The 14,442-nt window shown below is 47.6% G+C and overlaps 1 protein-coding gene across 3 annotated transcripts in view; it reads left to right on the top strand.

Annotated features, from left to right (window-relative positions):
- Positions 1–14,442, top strand: part of PELO (pelota mRNA surveillance and ribosome rescue factor) — a 162,385-nt gene that overhangs the window by 47,572 nt on the left and 100,371 nt on the right. For all 3 annotated transcript variants that reach the window (XM_033946447.1, XM_033946448.1, XM_033946449.1), the window contains one exon: positions 8,690–8,736. In XM_033946447.1, the coding sequence (XP_033802338.1) occupies positions 8,690–8,736 (47 nt within the window). The remainder of the gene's footprint in view (positions 1–8,689; positions 8,737–14,442) is intronic.

Here is a 14,442-nt window from a genome sequence, read left to right as displayed (position 1 = left end):
CTCTTTTAGTCTTCTTTGCATTTAAGTTGCAAGAGCTTGTGTTACTTTTTAAAGAAAAAAGCTAAAAGGGTAGGATTAGTGCAGAGTGACTCATCTAGGAGGTGTAGCTAACATCACTTTCAATATAGAGGCACTTCTATGAAAAGATAATCCAGAACTCAGCTGCTCCTTGACCTGAAGAGGGGGTGAGTGAGGATCTGCTAAAAGGAAGAAAAACTCCTATCTACTGGCATTCAGACTTGGGATAAGGTAAACTTGGGCTTCAGTAGGTTATATCATTGTCTTTCATTTTAATTTTATGGTACTCTGTTATTTCAGCAAAGTCAGTTTAGACCAGGATTTCTCAACACATGGTACGTGTACTCCAGGGGGTACGTGGGCTGACTGCCCCCCACCCACATATCCGCTGCCCCCCCCGGCCTGTCTGCTCACTGGCAGCTGCCACTGCTCGCCTGCTCCATTTAATTCCCCCCGTTGTTGCCGCAAATCGAAAAAGGCCAGACACCAGCCAAGCGGACCTTCTCTCTAATGTCAGAATTGACGTTGGGGGAAGACTTATGGGCTGGTGGATGCAATCACTGCATGCACTTGGCCATTTTGGATTTGCGGCAGCAGCGGGGGGGAGGGGAATTAAATGGAGCCAGCGGGCAAGTGGCAGGATCAGCGGGGGGGTCGGCTTGGGCAGGTTGGCAGGTTTTGGCGCAGCTTCGGGTGGGAGGGAGGGAGGGAGGAATGGAGGAAGGGGGCACTAACTTGGGACATGGTGCGATCAACGCAGTGTCTTCGGGCCGGCTCCCTGAGTACTTCAGTGCACAAAGCCATGGGAAAAGGCTCCTATGCCTGAACCGGAAGCCTTCTCTCTGACGTCGCAATGTCAGAGGGAAGGCTTCAAGATGAGGCATGGGACGCGCGCGTGGAGCCGCTGCCCACAGCTTTGTACACTGAGCACTCTGGGAGTCGGCCCGAAGACACCGCGTTGATCGCAACATGGACCAGCCTGAAAATAACACCAGGGGGCAGGCCAGAAGGCAAGGCACAGCATGGAGGGACAGAGAGGAAATGCTTTTATTTTTTTACAATTCGATCTCTCTGCAGCTTTCGATGTCATCCACCACGATATTCTAATTTATCAACTTTCTGAGTTAGGCATCGACTCCACAGTCTTAGAATGGTTCTCGAACTTCTTACGTTCCCGCTCTTACACTGTCAACACAAATGGCATCATGTCCGCACCTTGGAAACCGACCTGTGGAGTCCCGCAGGGATGACCCCTATCCCCTATTCTCTTCAACATCTACATGTCTTCCCTGAAAATCTTCCATCAATCTTCCCTTGAAACAATCTACACTTATGCTGACGACATCCTTGTCCTTTTCGAGACAGACTCGAACCTTACCAACCTCTCAGAACATAACAGCCTGTATAACTAAACTCCAATCCTGGTCCCTCTCTGTTCAAATGAAACTGAACGAATCCAAAACGAAACTTCCCTTGCTCGGTCCAAAATTAGAACAGTTGCCCACCATCTTCGCACTGCCCTCTGGAGCCATGCTGCAGCTTGAGTTCTCAAGCAAAGTTCTAGGCATCATCATCGACTCTTCTCTTTCCTTCAATGACCACCTCAACTCCCTGGTAAAATCATGCTTTTTCAGCCTCCACATGCTGAGGAAAGTGAGATCCTGCTTCCGCCAACAACACTTTGCCGTCCTTGTTCAATTCATCATCCTTTCCAAACTAGATTACTGCAATTCCATCTACCTTAGTCTAACAAAAAAGTGTCTTCATAGACTTCAACTAATTCAGAAACCGCGGCCAAGCTAATCTTCGCAAAACGTAAATTTGACCATGTCTTTCCACTTTTGTCCAAACTCCACTGGCTCCCAATAATCGCCAGGTTTCATTTTAAATGCTCCTGCCTAGCTTTTAAAATCCTACACGGCATCCTCCCTCCTCTAATCCCTCTATCTTGGAACTCACCGAATCCCGACAATACCAGGCCCACACAAAAACTTAAACTTTCCTTCCCCTCTCTAAAAGGTATCCTCTATGCAGGAAAATTGGGAAAATCTCTCTTTTTCAGAATTACAGGGCTCTGGAATAACCTTACTACCCCACTGCGGACTCGGGTCTCCTTCCAACTATTCCGTAAGCATCTGAAAACCAGTCTTTTCACAAAAACGTAACGCTCTCCTCCCCCCCTATTCTCAATCCACCAAATTCAATGTGCTATTCTCTTCCTTTATTAAACTTTTGTAAACCGTGCCGAGCTCTATTTTCATGGAGAGGATGCGGTATATAAACTTAAGGTTTAGTTTAGTTTAGTTTTTTATTTAGTGATTGATTTACATCTGCTGTCTGTTAATACAATTATATTTTGTGTGTGTGTATATATGAAAATGAATGGAAAAAATGATGTTACAATTAGTACCATTATGGGGGCGGGGTCTGAGGCAGAGATTGGGTGGAGATGGGCACGACTTAGCCCAGTCTTCCTCAACTGCTGGTCCGCGGACCGGTGCTGGTCCACAAAATAATTATTTCATTTCCGCCGGTCCATAGGTGTCAAAAGGTTGAAGAACACTGGTTTAGACAATAGTGTAGCCTTTAGAAGCTCTATTAGGGTTTTATATAAAAAGTGTTTGTCTAGGTTAGTATTTTAGATTGCAGTCAATGCTGAATTGTTCTAGACCCTTCTGAGGGTAGCTAAGACTATGAACTGACTTTCATCAGATGTTTGTCGCACCCAAGGTGGATTCGCTGGTGGCACAGGTCACTCCCTAATGAGGGAGAAGTGGTTCTAAAGGATGGGCAGGACCATGGGTTGGATTCTGTGTGGGTGCTGGTTATTTTTGTGTATTTAGAGCTTTTTATATAATTTTTGGTGCATACATACAAAGGAGATAAAAATATTTGAGCACATGTCACTTTACCAAGATCAGTGATGAATTACCACCCCAGTAAGGGCATGAAAAATTACTAAGTAGTGCCTTAGGTATTTGAGGTCTGGTTAATCAATTTGACTTGATATCAATTTGTGAGTGAGTTGTACCCATCTCCCTTCTGTAGGGCTGTTGGAATTTATTCAGGACTCCTAGTCCCTGTTTTTGTGCCGGATTGAGCTTGGGTGGGTCCTGTTTGGGGTTCCGTCCGACCTCGGGGGGTGTCAAACCTGGCAGGTCTCGAGTGGGTCCCTCCCCCATTCCTCCACCTCCCCAACATTTTTTTAGAGGTGCCTCAGCAGTAACCTTGCCCCCTAAATCAACCAAGGTATACTACTTTGAGAGCCAGTGGAGTCTGTTCTGTGAAAAAAAATAAAATCCTGAGGCAGTGCCGGTCTGAAGGGTTGCTTTCCCTTTAAATATGCTGTAAATTTTCAACTAACCAGCATTTTTTTTTCTTAGCTAGGTCGCGTATGGAGCAATGAACTCTTTGCAAGGGAAAAAGTGTTCATTGTGCTCCAGACGCGAGGCACTCGTGGCCGGTCTGAAAACAGCTGTTCGGGCCAGTGTAGTGGAGGAGCCTCGTTGGCAGTGGGTGCCTGCGTCCAGGGCTCCCACTTGTGAGCCAGTAGAGGTTTGCAGGGAAGCCTGGTCTTCCCCTTCCGCCCACAGAGGGATTTCCTCAGCTGACGATGGTAAGGGTAAAAAGGATTCCCTTACCGCCAAAGCGGCTGGGGATTTCCTCTGAGCTGTTTTCTCTCACAGCTGATTCTGGCTTACTTGCTTTAGTGGCTGGGACAGTTCAGGTTTCCCAGCCGCTACAGGCCCTGGAGGGGTTATTTTTGGTGCGATTTTCGTGTTTTTTGTCAGGAAGCCCCTCCATCTTGTATGTAGCCTCAGGTGATCATCTCCTTGTTTTGGTATAACAGGGACAAGTTTCAGCTGGGTCCCCTGCTGTGGCAGGGAGTCCCATGGTACCACCGGGGGTTTTTTCCTCCTCATTTTCTTTTGTTTTGTGTAAAGCATATATTCAGGTGGCTTTAGGTCCTGCTTGTGCTCCTGGGGGCTCAGGGTGTGTGTGGGGGGGTTTCCCTCCACACCCCCTGCTGTTTTGACCCCTTAACTCTTTTGTGTCCCCCTCCTACTCCCTCGTCCAGGTGCCTGTGGGTGGTCTGGGGTGAGGACTTGTTTTGAGGATTGTTTTAACCAATGCATGAGGACCTGGATCCTTGGGGAGACCTCCAGGATCCTCTCGAGGGGACGGCCGCTGGTACCGGGAACTTAGTCTTTTTCCATCTACTAACAAGGAGACATCTGTGGTGCACCTTTTTATTCAGATCTCCTCGGTGTTGCACTTTGAGTAGGTGCCACCTGAGACCCCGCGTGTGGAAAACCCTTTTCTTTAGGGGGTCTGCTCTGCATCCTGCTCTTTTCCTATGTTTCAGGATTTTCAGGATATTCTGGCGCAGTGGAATATGCTGGAGCAGCCGTTTCGGTTTGCGAGCTCCAGGCCTCGTTTGTATCCCATCCCGGAGAGGGATAGGGCTACCTTGAAGACGACAGTGGTGGATGCGGTGGTCTCGGCTATTGCTAAATGGCATGCTGTGCCCGTAGAGGGCAGTTCTGCCTTATGGGACTCTGGGGAGTGTATGATGGAAACCATTCTTAAGCATAATTTTAATGTCTCTGCCTTGGGTGTCCAGGCGGCTATTTGTGAGGGGCTTGTAGCTCGGGCTGTTTTTCAGTGGGCCGAGCATGTCCTTGACTGTGAGTCTGATGACTGTTCCTTCATGGATCAGGAAGTGGCAAAGATGCTGACGTATGCCAAGTCTATGGTTTTTGGGGTGACCGCTCGTTGTACCTTGGTTGGCGGTTGCGGCGTCTTAAGACTAAAAACTTTCTAAATTTCCCTTCAAGGGGTCTTTTTTTTTTTGTTTGGAGAGGTTTTGGATAAGTTGGTTCAGACTCTGATGGACTCAAAATTGCTCCGCCTACCTGAAGACCGTGCTCACTCTACTGTTAGGGTTGGCAGTGCTCGAGGACATTTGCAGGAGTTCCGCAGATACCGCCCTGGGCGTGGGGTTGCTCCATTCTCCTCTTCTGGGTTTTCCAGGGGTCGTTTTCTTTCAACACATGCAGTCCTGGGGGGCATGTCAAGGAACTCTAATATCTCTGCCCCCGCACCCCACCCCAGGGAATGAGCAAACTCGAGGGCATAACTGTCCCGAATCACCTCCAAGACCCACGGATTGGACGTGATTTCTGCCCATTTTGGAGAAAAAAAATCGCACAGCCGGGCACCCACAATGGACGCGATTTCTGCTCATTTTGGAGAAAAAAATCGCACAGTCGGGCACCCACCAGAATCTGATTCCGGTAGGTGCCCGGCTGTGTGATTTTTTTTTTTTTTTTTCTCCAAAATGGGCAGAAATCATGTCCATTGTCAGGCACCTTGGAAGAAGCAGGCTGTTTGCCAGACCCTTCAAAGATTGTTAGTTCTTAAAGCAGTAGTTCCAGTCCCTCCTCAGCAGTGTTTCTCCGGCAGGTACCGTATTTTCACCCATATACCGCGCACCCGTGTAAAACGCGCACACGGGTATAGCGCGCGGGGAACACAAATTTATGTAAAAAAAATTTAATATAGCACGCACACGCGTATACCGCGCATGCTAAAACCTCCTCCCACCTACTCCGAACCGGCATCCTCCCCCCCACTCGCGCCACCCCCTCCCCCGCGATCCTACATCCCCCCCAGCACCGCAAAATATCTCTTACCCGATTGGGCACCAGCACCAATGCACAGGATGTGCCAGTGCCCAAAGATCCTCCCTCGTTGGTTTGGGCTGGGCTGGGCGGTGCGGTGCGGGAGAGATCCTCCTTCTTCCTGCGCCGGGCTGGAGAGAGCGAGACCAGAAGGCTTTGAGCATGCGAAAATGCTCAAAGCCTAGTCCAGCCCGGCGCAGGAAGAAGGAGGATCTCTCCCGCACCGCCCAGCCCAGCCCAGCCCAAACCAACGAGGGAGGATCTTCGGGCACTGGCACGTCCTGTGCATTGGTGCTGGTGCCGGTGCCCAATCGGGTAAGAGATGTTTTGCGGTGCTGGGGGGGATGTAGGATCGCGGGGGAGGAGGGGTGACGCAAGTGGGGGGGAGGATGCCGGTTCGCAGGGGGGATGCCGATCGGATTGAAAAAAAAGTTGTAAAACGCGCTCACACGTATAACGCGCACGGTTATCCACGGTTTGTAAAATCATGTATAATGCGCGCGTTATATGCGTGAAAATACGGTACTCAGTTTATTTGTGGTGCCCAAGAAAAAGGGGACTTAGCGACCTATCTTAGTTTTGAAAGGGGTCAACAAGGCTCTTAGGGTTCTTTCTTTTCACATGGAGACACTGAAGGCTTACTTGCATGTTCCATTCAGGGTCTCCCATCAGCGTTTTCCTTCGCTTTGCAATCTTGGGTCAGCACTTTCATTTCTTTGTGCTTACTTTCGGTCAAGTCAAGACTCTGCGAACATTCACCAAGGTTATGGTTATGACATCATCAGTAACGTGGCAGACTGAATTCACGAGCGGGCAAGACCGAAGCAGCCTGTTTTGCATGCTGCCAGCCCGACGCTGCTTAGGGAGGGTAAGTAAGGCTCGCAGCGGGTTTCTGATGGAAGGGTGGGAAGGATGGGGATGCAATGAGTGCGGGTGCTAGGGGAGGGGGGCAGTGCTTGGGGGGGGATGCTTGCTCAAAGTTCTGCTGCACAAGGAATGGAAGGGAGGGAAGGAAAGCTGGGTAAGGGTAAGGAGTGTGTGGCGCAGTGGTTGGAGCTACAGCCTCAGCACCCTGAGGTTGTAGGTTCAAACCCCGCGCTGCTCCCTGTGACCCTGGGAAAGTCACTTAATCCTCCATAGCCCCAGGTACGTTAGATAGATTGTGAGCCCACCGGGACAGATAGGGAAAATGCTTGAGTACCTGATTGTAAAAACCGCTTAGATAACCTTGATAGGCGGTATATAAAAACCTAATAAACTTGAAACTGCTGCATGATGGATGTGAGGAAGGGTAGGATAGAAGCTGGCAAGGGTCCTGCTGTGCAAGGGATGGGAGGGAGGGAAGGGAAGCTGGGCAAGGGTCCTGCTGAACGAGGGATGGGAGGGAGGGTATGATAGAAGCTTCACATGTATGGGAGAGAAAGGAAAGAGAAAGAATTGGGGTGAAGGAGAGGAAGGGAGAGATGATCATGTACATACCCCGAAAATAAGACCTAGTGCCTTTTTTGGGCCTAAAATTAATATAAGACACTGTCTTATTCTCGAGGAAACATGGTATTTGTTGGAGTTGAGGTCTTAGTCTGACTGGCAGCACAAAGATTTCCAGTTTTGGATCCATTCTGGAAATGATTTGAAGTAGGTAATCTTCTCCCATCAGTCAGGTTGCAGAAAAGCTAATAAGGCAGACACCAGCATGGCACAACACAGTGGAAATGGGGGGGGGGGAATTTGATTTTTGAGGGTTTCTGGAGCCAGAGATAGGGTCCCTCCACCTCCAAATCACCTTTTCCTGAGCTTTTAAACTTCAGAGGAGCCCACATGGGCCACTATTGGCGTAAATTTGCTGGTGGAGACCACTTTGGATTTTAAATAGTCTTTTTTTTCTAAAGCCTCCATCTGCCTCAAAACCCTCGATTTGGGTCAAAATTTATTGGGACTCCTCGGGCCATTCTACCCCCTTATCTTGACAGTTTTATGCTGGATGGTCAGCTGAGGAGCATCCATGTACTGCAAGAATCGGGCTTAACCTCATCTGAGTCTTCTAGGGCTGGGGAACCTCAGGGGTCTGGTTGGCAGTGAAAAAATCCCTCCCGGAGCCCCTGAATAGCAAGTCCACAAAGCGCAAGTGCGTAGATGCAACAGAGCCCAAGAGAAGCCAGTCTGAGGCCCTACAGGGGTCCATGGGACCTACAGTTCAGGGTTTACCCTGCATTTCGTTAATCTCCTGTTGAAAATCTATTTGACGGGACACTCTGTACTGCCTGCAAGTGCACCGGCCTTGGACCGGAGAGAGATCCCTCTGCTAAGGAGCCCGACGCCCAGCTTGAATGACCAGGTGGACGAGGACTGGAGATCTACAGGAACCTGTAGTTACAAGAAAAAAACATGCCTTTAACATGCCTTTACTGTGCCAGAGCACAGTTTTTTGCCTGGAGGACTCTGGTTCCCTTTCAGGGTTAGGAAGCAATAAACCTGCTTGACCAGGGAGATGATCCAATGGTGTGGCAGCTTTTTAAGTCAGCTACTATGCCTCACATTATTATGGATGTGCTCAGGGAATTGAAGCTGGAGCCAGAACAATCGTCAACCTTTCATTGCACAGTTAAGAGCAGTACAGATACTCAAACTACCTTTTTAAACCAGTTTATCAGGAACAGGTACAGTACACAGGTTTTCTTTACCACAAAGATTCAACTTGCATATATGTACCCATAAGACCTAGAGCAAGGATATTTGACAGCAACACAAAGGGAGTAATAAAGTTGTCCTTTAATCGTAGGGTCTCTGACTTTGACACAGAGCCACTGTTGCAGTCTGCTCCTTTGTATCAAGTTTACTTTGATTAGTGCCCTCTAGTGACTTAAGGTGCAAAGCTCTGATCTCCCAATTAGGTCAACATCAATCAGCAACAGATGTTAACATACTTTTGTTGTCAGGTCTCTGTATTTGACCCAGTTTGTAACCTCTCTTCTTTTTTTTTTCCCTAGAAGTGCTGTCTGACCCCTCTGTCACAAGCCGCTTGGCTGATACCAAGGTTGGTAGCCCTTTTCCATTAGACCAAAATTTAAACAGATTTAGTTATCAGAAAGAGACTGCAGTTAACAGACCCTTATTTTTTTCAGTCAAGCCTGTTTGTGTAATTAAGACAGCAAAATTATTTATTTTTGCTAGTATTTCTGCCTTAATTGAAATTCAGTAGGTAACTGCTTTGTGATGAGTGGCCATAGGGAGGCAGCAATACTTTATTAAAGATAGAAAATATTATTAGTACTACATGTAATCTTTTTCTGTAGTGCAGTGTCTTCAGAACTGTTAAGAGACATGCAAAGTCACATTTATACAGGGATATTGTGAATGCTGTAATTTAGAAAGACAGGGGCTATTATGGTGGGTTGGGAGGACAGTCCTTATCCCAAGGAACTTGGCTGCAATATGAGTATTTTGGAACTGGAGCTTCTTCAAATTGTCACAGGTTGGGTACTCCAAGGATGTTTCTATAACTAGGTACCTACAGGGCAGGATTAATTCTTCAAGGGCCCCTAGGCACACATGTACACTGGGCCCCCTAGCCCTGCCCATGCCCCACCCATGCCCAACCCCCTGCCCCCATTTATTTACCTGTTTTCTTATTTACTTCTTAATTTCCACTTGCATTTCTTTTTTTCTTTTATTATAAAATTCAAAACAAACAGATTATCATGCCAGTGCCAGTCTACAGTTTTAGTTCTATGCAAGCCCCCAAACATCTCTGAACAAATCCCCCTTCTTTCCCTTTAACTATGAACCCTTTCCATATGTATATAAAAGTGTTCAAATGCATTGTAATACTATCTGAAACATGTCTATATTAATAACCAAGTTTGTAACTCCTCTCAACTGCTTCACTCTGTCGTCCAACTTTAACCCATATATATTTATAAACAACCAAATCTGTAACTCCTCTGATACATTCCACTCCATGTATGTTAATTTGTAACAAAACAACAAGGCAAGCGGTCCACCAAAGAATCCAACCTGAAACAAAAGATCGGCAGACAGTAAGGAGATTCAAATCAGGTTTATTCAAGGTGTTCCCAGGAACCATGCCTGATGCATTTTGCCAAACAAAACCATGTCTTTTATACACACAGGGCACAGAACCATCCTTACCCAGTATGGAATAAGTAATCATAAACTACTCCCCTCCTCCTTTTTACAAAAATACGGAAGAGGTTATTTTGCGCTGGCTGGTGGGCTGAATGTTCTGCGCTGTTCTGACGATCATAGGAATTCTATGATCATCGGAGCAGTGCAGAGCATTCAGGATACTGGTTTGTGCTACAAACCGAAGGAATGGTACAGTTTGGGGGGGTGAAGAAACAGTGGTGCATATCCCCCCAATAAAGATAGCAGATGTACCGTATTTTCACGCATATAACGCGTGCGTTATACACGATTTTTACAAACCGTGTATAACCGTGCGCGTTATACGTGTGAGCGCGTTTTACAACTTTTTTTTTTTCAATCCGATCCAGCATCCCCCCTGCGAACCGGCATCCTCCCCCCCTCCCCCGCTCACGTCATCCCACCTACCCCGCGATCCTACATCCCCCCAGCACCGCAAAACATCTCTTACCCGATTGGGCACCGGCACCAGCACCAATGCACAGGATGTGCCAGTGCCAGTGCCCGAAGATCCTCCCTCGTTGGGCAGGGCTGGGCGGTGCGGTGCGGTGCGAGAGAGATCCTCCTTCTTCCTGCGCTGGGCTGGACTAGGCTTTGAGCATTTGAGCACTGATTAAGGACAGTATCTGTGAACACATAGAAAACAATGGACAGCTAAAGTCGAGCCAGCATGGCTTCTGCAAGGGTAGGTCATGCCTCACAAACTTATTGTACTTCTTTGAGGGGGTAACAGACAGGTGGATAAAGGGGAATCCATTGACATCATTTACCTTGACTTTCAAAAAGCCTTTGACAAGGTACCGCATGAAAGACTGCTTAAAAAGCTGTGGAGACACGGGGTGCAAGGGGAGGTCCACCGATGGATCAAAAACTGGCTGGCAGACAGGAAACAGAGGGTTGGAGTGAAGGGCCATTACTCAGACTGGCATGGGGTCACGAGCGGAGTTCCGCAGGGGTCGGTGCTGGGACCGCTCCTGTTCAATATATTTATAAATGACCTGGAGGCGGGAACAAATTGCGAAGTTATTAAATTTGCGGATGACACCAAACTCTACCGCAGGGTTGAAACCATGGAAGACTGCGAAGATCTGCAAAGGGACCTAACGACGCTAGAAGAATGGGCCAAAAAATGGCAAATGAACTTTAACGTAGGGAAATGCAAGGTCATACATGTAGGGAAAAAGAACCCGATGTTCAGCTACAAAATGGGAGGATCACTGCTAGGGGTAAGTAACCTTGAAAGAGACCTGGGAGTGATGGTGGACACGTCTTTGAAGGCGTCGGCACAGTGCGCCACAGCCTCAAGAAAAGCAAACAAAATGTTGGGTATCATTAAGAAGGGTATCACGACCAGGACAAAGGAGGTCATCCTGCCACTGTATCGTGCAATGGTGCGACTGCATCTGGAGTACTGTGTCCAGTATTGGTCGCCGTACCTCAAAAAGGACATGGCGGTACTTGAGGGAGTCCAGAGAAGAGCAACTAAACTGATAAGAGGTATGGAAAACCTCTCATATACTGACAGACTGAAAAAGCTGGGGCTGTTCTCCCTGGAAAAGCGGAGACTTAGAGGAGACATGATAGAAACCTTCAAGATCCTGAAGGGTATAGAAAAAGTAGACAGGGACAGATTTTTCAGATTACGGGGAACCACAAGTACAAGGGGGCACTCGGAAAAATTAAAAGGAGACAGGTTTAAAACAAATGCCAGAAAGTTCTTTTTCACCCAGAGGGTGGTGAACACATGGAACGCGCTTCCGGAGGCTGTGATAGGCCGGAGCACGTTACAAGGCTTCAAAGAAGGTTTGGATAGGTTCCTAGAGGATAAAGGAATTGAGGGGTACAGATAAGAGTAGCGGTAGGTTATAGGGATAGTCTGGGACCATTGCTCAGGCAATGGGCCTGATGGGCCGCCGCGGGAGCGGACCGCTGGGCGAGATGGACCTCTGGTCTGCCTCAGCGGAGGCAACTTCTTATGTTCTTATATAGGCTCTCTATCAGCTGAATTAATGTGTTTGGGTATTCCCATTTGCACTAGAGTTCTCCATAGTTTAATGTAATCCACACAGTCAAAACCTTTGCTGAAGTCGATGAAGCAAAGGTATAGGGGTTTTTGGTATTCTTTGTTCTTCTCCAGTGTTCATCTAACATTGGACTAGGACTCGAACACAAGTTGATGGCACCTAATAACCTTTGTCACCCGGTTTCTGCTTTCTTCATTTTGTCATTTTCTTCCTTCCATCCACTGTCTGCCCCTTCCAGAAACTTTGTCAACCCCCTTTCATCTTTCCGTTTCTCCTCCTGCCCTCCCCTGCCCCCTTGGTCTGGCATCCATCTTCTTCCCTCTGTTCCTCTCACGATCTGGCATCTCTCTCTCCTTCCCCCTCTCCTTCCTTCCCCCTCTCTCTTCTCATTTCCTCCACTCAGATCTGATATTTCTGTCTCCTTTCCCCCATGCTCTGGCACCTCTCTCTTCTCTGTTTTCTGCTTCTGTCTAAATTAAATTATCTCTTACTATTCAGTCCTCAGTTTCCCTCTTTTCACTGTGTCTACCCACAGATTGCCACCCCTTTCTTTCACCCCTCCACTGTCTCACTAATGCTCTTCTTCCCCTCATCCAGCATATGCCCTTTTTCTTTATCCCCTCCTATCCAGTATGTATTCTCTTTCTCCACTTCCATTCAGCATCTGCTCTCCCCTCTCATCCATCTGCCCTCTTCTCTATCTCCCTTATCCCCACTTCCATCATCTGCCCCCTTCTTTCCTTCTCTTCTTGCACCCCAATTCCATCATGTTATCCTGCCCCCCTCACCTCTGCTGCTACTTTCCAACATGCTCCTGATGCTGATGGCACAAGTTCTCCCTACTTCCATCATCTGCCCTCTTCTCTCTTTTTCTCCCTTCTCCCCTCTTAACCTCTCCCCCTAGTTGACCCATATCCCTCCCCCTCACGGGTCACCTTTGCAATGTTTTCTTTGTCTAGGGAATACTTATAAAACAAATTGGAGAAATTATTTTATTTTCACTCACTATACAATTAAGCTGTGGAATTTGTTGCCATAAGATGAGAGTCAAAGCAATTAGCTTAGCTGGCTTTAATTTGGAAACACCCCAAAACCATTATTAGTTATGTAGTTGGGTATGAGTAATACAAAACAGAAGTACTCCCTGGGATCTTGTTGAGTATCTGTTGGATTGGCTACTGTTGGAGACAGGATGCTGGGCTTGATGTACTAGTCTAATCCAGTCTAGCGCATCTTATGTTTTTATGTTCCTTATAACCCAAGCATAGTACCGGGTAAAGCTTTGGATTCTTGCCCAGAAATAGCTAAGAAGAAAAATTTAAAAAAAATTTAAATTGAATCAGGTTGGGCAGACTGGATGGACCATTTGGGTCTTTATCTGCCGTCATCTACTATGTTACTATGTTACAAAATTATGCATATGAATGTACAGACTAATGCCAGATATAGTGGTTCCTTGGTTTACGAGCATAATCCGTCCAGGATCATGCTCGTAATTCAAAACGCTTGTTTATCAAAGCAAAGTTCCCCATAGGCCTTAATGCAAACTCAGAATATTCGTTCCATAACCAAAGTTTGCAATGGTGGCCCAGGGGTGAATACCTGCCTGCAGGTGCTGCAACGATTCCAAAGTGGTGCCTTCCTTCCTTCGGGGTCCCCGTGCGGCTGCTCTCCGCTTCGTCCGATGCCTCTGCCATCGGTAAGCGCCTCCCAGTTCCCATCTAAGCCTGCCGCCATCCTGAATGAGCATGCGCGCGGCTTCATCTCTCCTCTCCTAAGTCAGCCGCTGCCCCGACAACACGCTCACCACGTATAAGCATGCAGGACGAGTAGGAGAGGTGAGGTGAAGCCGCGCACATGCTCATTCAGGATGACGGCAGGCTTAGATGGGAGCTGGGAGGTGCTGACGAACAGCAGAGGCATCGGCCGAAGCGAGAGGGCAGCCGCACAGGGACCCCGAGGGAAGAAAGGCACCACTTTGGAATTGCTGCAGCACCCGCAGGCAGGTAATAATAATAATTTATTTTTTTGTATACCGCCATACCCAGGGACTCACCCCTGGGCCACCATTGCTGAGTGCTCGTTTATCGGGGCAGTGTTTGGTTTACGAGACAAAAGTTTGCTGAGTGTTTTGCTCGTCTTGCAAAACACTCGCAAACCGGTGCACTCGTAAACCGAGGTACCATTGTATATACATAAAAGGCAATTTTATGTTGAAACACTATTTTGCAAATCAGTGGCATAGCTGGTTCTCAGTGGCCCTAGGCAGAAGGGCCAAGATGTTCCCCCTCCCCCGCCATGCTCAGCTACTTACCCAGCTGCAGGATCTTCCTCAGTTACAGCATAGAACCATGAGATAATGCAGGCTATAATTATTTAAATAAATCAGAGACAGTGTTAAAGGTTATCTTTCTGGCCTAAGGGGACCTTTTCTCTGCCGCATCCTACCCACAGAAAGTTGGATCAACATGGCAGAATATGACAGAGGAAAAGTATTTAGTGCTGTCTGTGATGCTGTAAATATGGAGGTCCTGATGCTGAATGGTTGTTTA

Source organism: Geotrypetes seraphini, chromosome 5 (assembly GCF_902459505.1).
Source record: "Geotrypetes seraphini chromosome 5, aGeoSer1.1, whole genome shotgun sequence".
NCBI lineage: Eukaryota > Metazoa > Chordata > Amphibia > Gymnophiona > Dermophiidae > Geotrypetes > Geotrypetes seraphini.
Note: the sequence above shows the minus strand (reverse complement) of the source record. Positions and strands in the feature narration are given on the sequence as shown.